General features: G+C 34.7%; 1 protein-coding gene across 1 annotated transcript in view; it reads left to right on the top strand.

Annotated features, from left to right (window-relative positions):
* LOC123526695 (uncharacterized) overlaps positions 1–9,393 on the top strand; it is a 33,249-nt gene extending 23,856 nt beyond the window's left edge. The window contains exons 3-4 of the mRNA XM_053523077.1: positions 5,921–6,110; positions 6,697–9,393. Of these exons, the coding sequence (XP_053379052.1) occupies positions 5,921–6,110; positions 6,697–9,284 (2,778 nt within the window). The 3' untranslated portion in view covers positions 9,285–9,393. The remainder of the gene's footprint in view (positions 1–5,920; positions 6,111–6,696) is intronic.
* The last annotated feature ends 2,710 nt before the right edge of the window (positions 9,394–12,103 follow it).

Below are 12,103 nucleotides of genomic sequence, written 5' to 3' on the forward strand. Positions count from 1 at the left end.
CACGGCTCATTTATTGTCATAAATATGGGTAATCTCTACTTTTTGTCTTTATTTTACACCCTATTGTAACTAGTATGTACATTTAAGCAAAACATGAAAGCACAACTAAGCGTTCCATTTTTCGACTTTTGTCATGCGGTGTCTCCTGAGAATTAATCTGTTACCGAATTGGTTTTATCTTCACTGAGGCGGTTTCCGCATTGGCCGTCAATTGAATCAATGTCACACTGATATCACCATAGCATCTACCTTAGCAACATACATGAGGACCGATAGTTCTCAATTGTTTACATTACATAAGCGATACACGTCCACATTGACTCTATCTGTGTTTTGAAAATTGACATTCTAATTTCAACACGTGATCAATTACAGTTGTGTCTCTGTAATGTTGTGCCAGCACACATACTGCAAACATGTTTTCTACACTTCCGATAGGGTTAGACGAACTACTTTGAAATTGTATAAATTCGTAGGCACGAAATTTCGTGATTTTGGCCAAAATTTCTATTTCGCTGGAATATGAATGCATGGGTTTCAAATTTTGAGTATAAAATAGATAGTGTTTTATTTGTTCGTTGGGATGTAATTTTATTAATTTACTCAACCACGAAATTAAAGGAAATAAGACTCCCACAAAAAGTTACGATTTAACAGTATTTCGAAACAGGTTAATTCATAAAACATACAACTAGTATCCCCTTTGCCAAACCCTGATACTATATTCAGATTAATGCACATCAATACTGTTCGTTTAACCCCCACATTCATACTGTTCGTTTAACCCCACAGCCATACTGTTCATTTATCCCCACATTCATACTTTTCGTTTAACCCCACATCCATACTTTTCGCTTACCCCCACAGCCATACTGTTCGTTTAACCCTACAGCCATACTGTTCGTTTATCCCCGCAATCATACTGTTCGTTTAATCCCACAGCCATACTGTTCATTTAACCCCGCATTCATACTGTTCGTTTAACCCCACATCCATACTGTTCGTTTAACCCCGCATCCATACTGTTCGTTTAACCCCGCATCCATACTGTTCGTTTAACCCAGTACCCATACTGTTCGTTTAACCCCGCGTCCATATTGTTCGTTAAATCCCGCGTCCATACTGTTCGTTTAACCCCGCATTCATACTGTTCGTTTAACCCCGCATCCATACTGTTCGTTTAACCCCGCATCCATACTGTTCGTTTAACCCCGCATCCATACTGTTCGTTTAACCCCGCGTCCATATTGTTCGTTAAATCCCGCGTCCATACTGTTCGTTTAACCCCGCATTCATACTGTTCGTTTAATCCCGCGTCCATACTGTTCGTTTTAACCTACATTCATACTATTCGTATAACCCTAACCTCACATTCATACTGTTCGTTTAATCCCGCATCCATACAGTTCGTTTTACCCCGCGTCCATATTGTTCGCTTAACCCCACATCCAAACTGTTCGTTTAACCTCACATTCATACTGTTCGTTTAATCCCGCATCCATACAGTTCGTTTTACCCCGCGTCCATACTGTTCGTTTAACCCCACATCCATACTGTTCGTTTAACCCCGCGTCCGTATTGTTCATTAAATCCCGCGTCCATACTGTTCGTTTACCCCGCATCCATACTGTTCGTTTAACCCCGCGTCCATACTGTTCGTTAAACCCCACATTCATACTTTTCGTTTAACCCCGCATCCTTACTGTTCGCTTATCCTCACATCCATACTGTTCGTTTAACCCCACATCCAAACTGTTCGTTTAACCCCACATTCATACTATATATTCGTTTATAAAATTCAGCACTTATATGCAACAGCATGGATCCAAAGCAAATTGCATGGTCACAAAGCCCTGATATTGGTGTTCGCACCACGGCGCTAATATGTAAAAAAACTTGTTTCACTTCCGATTGAATGATGTTAGACTAACATATTTGAAGAAGTGAGAAAAATACACAATTGCTTGCTTTACTATAGAAGTAACAGATAAAACAAGCTCGGAACCTCTTCAAACCATAAATACACAATTTCAAATAACTCTTTACTAGAAATTTTGACTTTTAAGCTTAATTGAAATTTCTATTTTGGATCTTCCCAGTGTATTGTACTAGGCTAATGGCAAACATTTCAAAAAATTTAGTAAAGCAGTAAGATAAAATTCTTCATTAGGACGTTAATAACAGTATATTCTTTTGAGAAAAATGTTGGCAGAAAAAGTACCTTAAAAAGATAATTTGTATGCACGCAGAAAGCCAGTTCAGCCTTCAAGAGGTTTGATAATGGGTTTGCACTTGCACTCGTTTATGCAGAACTCAAGCCGGCATTTCTCCCAAAGGATGCCATAAAAATCAATTATGCATGTTTTGTATGGATTGACATCTTTATCTCTTGGCCTTTTGAGTTATAACAACATTAGCGGACTATTCTTTATTTAATTAACTGCTACGCTATTGATATACATTTTACAGTATATCACCCAAACTGATTGCTTTTATTGAGGTGTTAAATTGATATTAAATATCACCATATAACTTCTTTTAGCCAGAAAGATGACAAACGTCTATGCAAGATATAGTTTAAGATTATCTGGCGTTCTATACCGCTGTGTTATTTGGAAGTAAATTGCAGCCCGCACCAGTTTTCTTGGAGCGATAGCATCTCAGCGACTTGAAGTAAATGTTTAAAATGACTTATTCCTATACAAAGGTGTTTATCATTTTTATATAGATATAACTAATTTAAATATGACATTAAGACCAGTCAAAATATCTTTTTACCTTTACCCTATTAAAATTTTTAAAACGGACTGGTCCATCATTCAATTTGGGCAGTACCACTTATCATTCAAAGGGGTGTCCATTGAAAATTTACTGACTGAATAGCAAACTGTGCTGATCTAGGTCTGCACTGGTTGCAAAGGCAAAATCGCTTGCCCCAAGCAGGCTAAAGGTTAATAACCTAAAATAAATGAGTATTCAACTTTACGCCCTTGATTGGTCGAGCCAAGCTGTAATTATGTTACAAAATATACATATCCAATGATCTTTTTACAGATTTTATTACTATCTAAACAGTAAAAATATTAACGATATTTGATTCTATTTTCTATTTTAAAATCATTATAACAAATTTTACAACCCGTGACTGTAAACGTAACTCATTTTGCATAACACAAAATGGTATTTTGTTCTGCCAAAGCATTCTGCAATTGTATTAAATTGATAATATTTGCTCAAAAGAGGCTTCTCATACACAGTGAAACACTGTGGCGCTGTGGTATTCAAATCAATCATTTTAGCGGCATGAGGATTCCATCTACAGATAGGCAGGTCCATTACTGTTCTATTTCATACTAAAATTGATTCATGGAGCCAGTAAATGGAAATGCAATTCCTATCAATTGAAATGGTTAAGACGTGCCAATATGTGAAAATGTTTCCGAGAAGTAATATTTCACAAAGGATATTATTTCATATCAATCCTCACTGCTTCGATAGTATGAAACACTAAAAATCTAAAATAAAATCATTGTGAAATCTACAATTCTTGTTTGATTATTAACAATACAAGCAATCATCGACAGTTTTTCAGCAGTTAAGACATTATAGAATATACACATGCATGATCTGACATGCATTTACAATGACAAATGCGGAAACTTAAATATTCATTTTATTTAAGGCGCTATCGTTTATGTGTATACAGTTTTACTTGCACACATGGGCCCTATTGTAAAAACATATTTATAACATATTCAGTATATTACGCATTTATTTATTTGGGTATCTTTAAAATTTTTGCAGTTACAAAAAGTTATTTTACTCAACTTTGACGTAGATCAATAGTCTAACGAAAGTACCTCCAAACTGAATGTACTTACAGTCTGATGTAAATAGCGTCATAGCAAGTCCATAAAACATTTTTTCCTGGCATCAAATTTGAAAACACAGTGAAACAAATCACCAAAAAGTGCAGCTAGTCTATCACTGTTCACGATTGTTTTGAGAAAGTAGTTCATTAGTTAGCACATGTTTTCTTGGTTAATGAAAATTGGTGTTTTACTTGATTATACATTGGATATTTCTGTATATTTTATGACAACAATATACTTGCTCATGTGTCTTTTTAAAAAGTTCCAAGCTCCGCTTCAATGAGTGTTATTTTAAAAATTGCCCAGATGATCTCCACTTAAGGTTATCCAAACCAAATATTTTGAACTGGCCTGAATACCTTATCAGAATTTAGTATATTATGATAGAACATTATATATACTAGTACTTTTATTTTGTATCACTTGTGTAAAAACAACCAATTTCTAACATTTAGTCCTCGCTGCTAGAGTGGTTGCAGTGTGCAATTTTTATTTCGAAATTTTACAGGAATGAATTAAAAAGTAAACGCAGCTGTAGTTTACTTTTTTACTATCGAAGATAAAACATTTCATGACTTTGGAAGTAAGGCTATAATTCTTTTTTTCAAACAGACGTTTTGAATATCAAGGAACTTGTATTTCATAACAGTAAATGTGTATTGACGTTTGCACATTTTATACGATATATACCAGTTGGTGATTTGTTCAGTATTAACAGTCGAAGGTCGAATGCTTTGGTATATAAAATATGTGAAATTTTATTGTGATGATCTTTAGTTTTTAATTCAATGAGAATTATTAAAAACGTAAGCTTTGAATCAATTTAAAGATTAATATGAATTCACCAGACTTTATCCAAATCTTAAATCGAAAACTAGGTTTGTATGCCCTACCAAGCAACACTTTGGCACTAGTTTGAGTGTAAAACAAGCATTATTAATTTCCTTTCGGAAGCCGTCATGTAACGAAGAAGGTATCAAAATATCATCTTTGAGGTTTCCTAACACACAGTCTAGTCTCTCCTTTCTAAGCTTTCATCACTAGCACGTGCCAATAATTATTTACCACAGAAAGCAATATCGACATGGAAATTCCTCTCAAATGACATTGTCTAATGTGAAAATGTATTAAACGAAGTCCTTTTATTCGCTAAAGTATTACTGCACATAAAAGGAATGAGAAATGCGATATATATATATATATATATAATATATATGTTTTACTTTGAAACTAGATATTCATCTTCGTTATTACGTATGGCTACATATTTCAAAGATCACCAAGAGAAAGGTTGCCTCAAAAACTTGGATAAAAATCTTACTCCAATCAAATCCAGATATTTCGCAGAACTATATCTTTAACACTATAATTCTATTTTGCAACAGCTATGAGATTATGGACACGATAATATTTCAAAAAACTAAATATTTAAGGCATTTCATATGTATTATATAACAAGAAAAATTAAGCATTAGTGAGGTTTGCGCAGTACCCGACATTTTGCTATTATCATACATACGATATACATTGAATGTCAAGTCGTATTGTCCCAGTTACTATTCCATAATGGACATTTTGTTTGAACCAGTTGTCCTCTGATTCATGTGGAGAAGTTGGCGATCATTTGCTGAGAACCAGTTGCTTCTAGTAGGGAATTTAGGAACACTGGTTAGGTTACCTGCTCGCCGTTGCATAATTGAAATACTGTCGAAAAAAATGGCGATAAACCAAACCAAAACCAAGTAGAAACAAAAAGTTAATGTTAAATAACGAAAGAAAATACGGAGAACTTCTTTCAGTCTTTCAATGAACATTTAATACTTTTGTTATTTCTTCAGCGAACAGATAACACAAAACGTAGTCAATGTCTTTGCTGAAACAGTATATACATGCATTCATATTTTTATGGACTATTTTACGAGTGTATCCATGTTATAGTGCCTCTGTGAGTAGCCCTAAAGATTTGGACAGGAGTTAGCAGTTTCTGTTTGTGTCTTCTTTTGATGAAAATATGCCACCCATAATAATACAAGCTCAATCTATTCCAGGTAATGCAAGGCATTCAAACATTTACAAAAGTGGATAGAGGTATTCTGGAAGTCGTCTCCCTCTACATGATAGGCTTAGAAGCATTGTTATTACCACATACTCTTTGGTTTCTAAGCAGACGATATCGCCACGCGCTCACGTACCAATGGCAGGTGCATGTGCTTCGAAACAAGGATAAAGAAGAAGATGGTAAGGCGTTGTTTGCTGCATTATGAATTCCTTACATCTAGTAGATAATAGTAATTAAGTTGAAAAATGACAAAGCTGAAATAAATCCAGTTTACCAAATTACCATAACTCTTTTGTCATATTACTGAAAATTAAAATTGTTTCTGTGTGATTTGGCAGTCACATCTACATAATAAATATGTACTTCAGAATCCAAAAGTCAGTTAGATAGCATTTTTGCATAAAAAATCAACATCCAAAACTCCGTTGTGACCGCCTGCACGAACAATGAATACAGTTTGTTTTACTACTATTATATCATGTGCTATATATCTGACCAATACGTTATGTTTGTTTATTTTCAAATAATTTGATTAAAATATGAGGCTAAGCGATAAAATATACTTAGGTTCATTAAAACCCTACCAAATACACACACTCTTAATTTAAATATATTTACCTTTTATTGTGTTTTTAAATTCGCTATACTTAGTATATCTAATGTTATGCAAAGGAGTGGGGTGGGGGCCTAAGATAAATGGATTAGTTGTATAAATCGCCATATGTGAGTGTTTCTGCAGTAACTTAGTGTCATGTTTGTTTTCAGAGCCATATTCATGCACATTACAGTCATACACACAACGAGAAAGAGATCGTGCCTCAGTGGTACCTTCTCGTCCATCAAGTATTGGTCGAGCTGGAGGAATCAGTGCAACCGGTACAATGCGGTCCAATAAATCTGACACTGTTCACAAGGACCATGTTCAGACTAATGGACAAACACGAATACAAACACTTTTCAATGATGACAGGAGAGAACCCTCTCCTCTTTCACACGACGCTCGTGTAAATGGTGTAATAAGAGGTGAGGTGCATGTCGAAAGACCGCCATCAATTTATGATGAACGACCAGTTGATATACAGGACTTAGAAATTAGGCAAAGGCAAGATATTGCTATGAATGAGAATAAATTAAGGCGACCAACAGGGCAATTTAATAGCAATTCCACAAGTACAAAGCAAGTACCACCATTTGCCCAAAGGCATGATGTAGCACGTTCTTCGTCAGAAAAGTCAACAAAGGACTTGAAAGAATTAATGCGCAAAAAGCACCTACCGCCAATATTTGTTAATGAAGGATTTGAAGTAGGAGATAAGTCACCAACTGTTGAAGATGAGTCGGTTAAAGTCGTGGCTAAAACTCGCCCGGCATTAATCAGTGGCAATTCGCTTCATTTTTACATGTCTAGTGACTACCACCCGGATTACTTAACAGAAAGTTTACCCAGAAACAAAATTAACCGAGGTCCATCAACTGAAAGTGAAACGGGCGGAGCATACACAAATGACGATATAGATGAAGTTCTTGACGATGATTCAATAACTGATATTCAGATAGTAAAAGCCCGAACTGCATATGTATATAACAATGATACTAATGTGAATACTTTTAGTACCTTTAAAAATGATCAAAACGAAAGGAAAATGACTGGAAATTCTGGTAAAGGGGTTTACAGCACATTTGAGGACTTAAGTCAAATGTATCTAAGGGATGAAAATGAGATCGAACTTGACGCAAACACCATTCCTTTAGACGATATAAACGATGGATATAGCTCGACAGAGAACACTCAAGCATATCCAAGTAATGTAAATACAGTAAATTACGGTGCACAAGCATCCAGTTACACAAGTTTTAAGCCTAATACTAACAACGTTAAAGCATATGGTAAGGAAAACAAAGATAATTTACGACTTAGTGATATGACTATAAGAACAATGCCATTTGCAAAGAGTAAAGATATACAATTTGAAAGCACCTCTTTTGGAGCACCTTTAATACGAAAAGATTCAGAAAACGCAAGTTGGTATGACAAAACAGCTAACACCATGAAATATACTCATCTGTCTATGAACCAGCCGAATATACATACATTTAACGTATCATCTGATAACAGACATCCAAGCATGAACATGTTTAACATTAGTCAGAAGTTCGATAATCAGATAAATGATAAACTGGACATTAGTGATACAGGCACGCAAATAAACCTTGAAGGCTCTACCGGCTTTTCTGTTTCTGGAACAGAGAGCATTTCCTTGAAAAATGCTCAGAATGTAGAAGGTATGGTTCAAAAGCAAGATAATAGTATAGACGATGAAAACGCAAGCTCAGGTAGTAATAGTAGTGTCACTGTAAGTCCGTATAAAGGAGAGACTAGAAGACGTCCGTGGATGGATGATTTTGATCTTCAGAATGAAGAAAATTCTGAGATTAGGGAACCACTTGTTCAAGATTCTGATACAGATACTCTAAGAGACTCGCACGAAAGCTCAGAATTAAGATTTGGATTCACCATTGATCCGAGATATGCAGCTTCAACACATAGTGAACTTTCTACTCCAGTTTCTTCTATTTTTGATGAGGATACGGACAGAGGGTTTGAAGAGGCACTAGAGCAACATATCAACCCTGGAGTTTATGGTGGCGTTGGTTTGTGTTTTGAGTCAATCAAAGAAGAACCAGAAGACCTTACAAGCTCTGGATCTAATCCATTTCTTGATAATATATCAAACGGCGATGAAGAGTTCAGGACTCAGGCAGTTATCTCCCGTAGTTCAAATTCTAGAACATCAAGTAGTGGAAGTATAAGTGACAATCCATTAACAAACAGTCCATTGCGAACTCAGACTCAAGAAAATGTTCGTAAACCCACTGGTATAATGTACAAAGCACCTGTAATAATAACAACATATACAGAGGCGGATTTCGGAGATTCAGGATTCACTTCGGGACTGGAAAAAGGAAATACGAGCGATTCTTCGGGTCATCAGGAGTTTACACCGCGGGGAAGAAGTAGTAGTCCCTGGCCAGATGACGAAAAAGACAATTTAGAAATGTCTTTCGAATCGAACTTTTGTGAAAATGAGAATGAAGGTAAACGCGATATAACCTTTTTGCATGACATTTCAAGAGGTAACCAAGGTGAATTTTCTAGGCAAAGCAGCTTTAAAAAAGACGATTTTAAGAAGCCTCTTCATAAAACTGTAGCAAGTGTTAGGTCCGAAAATAGGCCACAGCCAGTAAGAGTCAAATCACTGGAAAGAACATCGCCTGCATCTGCTAGAAAACTTCCTAGAAGAGGTCATTCCTTTGAAGCACCTAGAATGGATGTTAAGCCAGCTTTCTTTTAGTGTCATAAAAGTAAATACATGTGCACAGTATATTATTTTATTTTTTTTCACATGATATGGCAAGGAAAAGATAAAATACGTTTCAAAATAAAATGAAGCAAAGTTTGAATCTTTTCATTTACCATTTATTCTACGTGGTGCTAGATTACGTTGTGTTTTTAGATCGACTATTAAGAGAACTTCCCCTTACGTAGGCGTCCGTGTCCCGATTTGGTTCATTTTGTGTATGTCAGCTGGTATTGCAGTAACCAATTGCGGGAATGGATTGAAACTTCACACATTCAGTGTGATTAACTGACTTAAATTGCATAACTCTATTTTGTTTTGTTTTTTACAAAATTATGCCCATTTTCCGACTTAGCAATTTTTGTCATTTGTTCGCTGTGATGATCTGACATGCAGCGCAGAGGTTCCATAACTGTACTTTGCATTTTTACACAATTATGCCCCTTTTTCGACTTAGCAAATTTTTTAGGTTACATTTTTGTATGTAAACTGGTATCCAAGTACTTACTGGTGGGAATAGATTGAAACTTCACAAACCTGTTCACGGCGTTGAACTGGTTTGCATTTTGCAGGTAACATAACTTTGTATTATAACAAAATGTCGCTTTTTGACCTTTGTTTTCAGTCAATTGACAAGAGTGTGGAATAGTCAAGCGTTGCTCCCCTCCGACAGTTTATGTTTTTATATCTGTGATTTTATACCAGTTTCTTAGATGGAGTAGAAAATCTTAACAGCTCAGCAACATCCCTAACTTCTCATTCCCTTCGTTTAGTAGTGTATTATCATGTTTTCTCGGCTTTCAAAACTGTTTATAGTATGGTGCAATAGCTGTTCTTTAATAGTCTTTCAAATGTTATCAAAATGCTATGATATGATTTAAAATATTTTTAAGTCACGATTTGGTCCTATAGAATATCTCTCACTTAGTCACTATGGATTTTTATTGTAGTAAATACATTTTTATCGCAAAACATGTAGAGCTACTAACATAAAAAAACGAAAGTACGACTTTGTCAATTCAATGAGCTGTAAGTTGTATAGAGATTAGACCTCAACTTTCTCTATAGATACAAAAGTCAGAAACTGTACAAAAATATTTTGTGACGGCTTTGGTTTAATGACATCAGCATGATATGCACCGTCAAGTCAAAATTCCGATAAAGCTTATATCACATATATCACAAATGACGACTGATTGACATCTAAGATTAATTTTAATAATGATCATCTAAAATATTTAAAGAACTCCATTTTTCTTAATTTGTTTTAAATTGATGAACTGTTAGTACTTAATGCTTGTTGAAAGTTAAGTATTATGTGAAAATTCGATCATTTGAAATTGCCCTCTTTATACCATTTATGATTAGTTAGGCCATTTCTATCTTTATATCATTGTTGTTTTCCATTTTCCCTTTGTATTTTGACGTGATCAACAACAACCGCATCAATATGAATGCAACAAAATGGATCCCCCATAACTAGAGTTGTGGTAGCAATAACGTGACGATGATACCAATTATATTTCAATCAAATCAATAACGAGAATCAAATCTGCGGGAATTGCGGGAAGATAATGTCGATGTAAAACATTTATAACGAGTATCAAATGCAGCTGAAGCAATTGAACTGAATTTTGAAATAGAACAGACAGCTATGATAGATATTTATGAAACGGTAGGAACATTTTAAGTTTTTAATTTGTATGATCTTGACTGCTGTGGTTTTGTTTGTTCTATCAATAAGCTTGATATATGAATTCAATATATTTCATTTATAAAATAAGTAAATACAATGAAAGACTATTTCATCAATGTCTCCTTTTCATGTTAACGCACTTCACTTTTAAGTTAAGTCATATATTCAAATTATTTTCACCATTCTATTTAACATTCAATACACATACACCTCTTTAAAGCAGTTACATTACTCAACATTCGTACGTTGTCATGATTTGGAATGTTTTGAACCCATAAACAAAAAGATGTGATATATACACGTTTCTGATAAACCCATTTGATTTAAAAGGGAAGATTATATGCAGTAACATTTTGTCATAAGAAAACAATTCTTTAAAATTGACAACAGTCGAAGAGTTTATTGATCAAGAATATGATAACGGATGCACGCAGCAGTCGCCCTCTACTCAAAATAGTTCACGTTATTTTCTATAAAAAGTCGTAAAAAGACGACCTTAACAAATGTGAAAGTAATAGTTCTTAACAGAATACTGACTTTAAGATAAAAGCATAATTGAGAAAACGCCAGAAGATGAGAAAGCACTTGTTACTACTGTGTTGAAGTTCCTGTGTACCTGTGAGCTGAGTTATTTTTTTGCTATATAAGATTAGTGAGAGAAAACAACCTTGCCATTTGTCAATCGTTTGTTCATAAACAAGCGGAAAATGCTGGATATTTATAATGGCCTCCTAGATCGGAAAAGTGGACCAAACCTAGAGATCTTTTCTTATTTTATTCAATATTCCCTCAGATAAAACTTTTTTTTTCATACTTTATGTTGAGATGTGATATACGTACGATTCTATCCGTTCTCTTAGAAATTCGTTGCTATTTAAAAACTTTGTAATCAAAACGTATTTTGAAACACATGTAAATTAAACTGTTACAGAGGTTTTTCTGAATAAATTCACAAGTCACCTGGTAAAGTGTATGTTGCTGCAAATCTTACCTAAATTACCATTGTGTTTCTTACTTCCTACAAAAAAACATACACTTATTTCTAAACTGATATGAAAGAAAGCATTATTACATTAAAATTGCATGTTGTCATAAAATAGAAAACGAAAACGGGTCA

This window comes from Mercenaria mercenaria, chromosome 14 (assembly GCF_021730395.1).
Source record: "Mercenaria mercenaria strain notata chromosome 14, MADL_Memer_1, whole genome shotgun sequence".
NCBI lineage: Eukaryota > Metazoa > Mollusca > Bivalvia > Venerida > Veneridae > Mercenaria > Mercenaria mercenaria.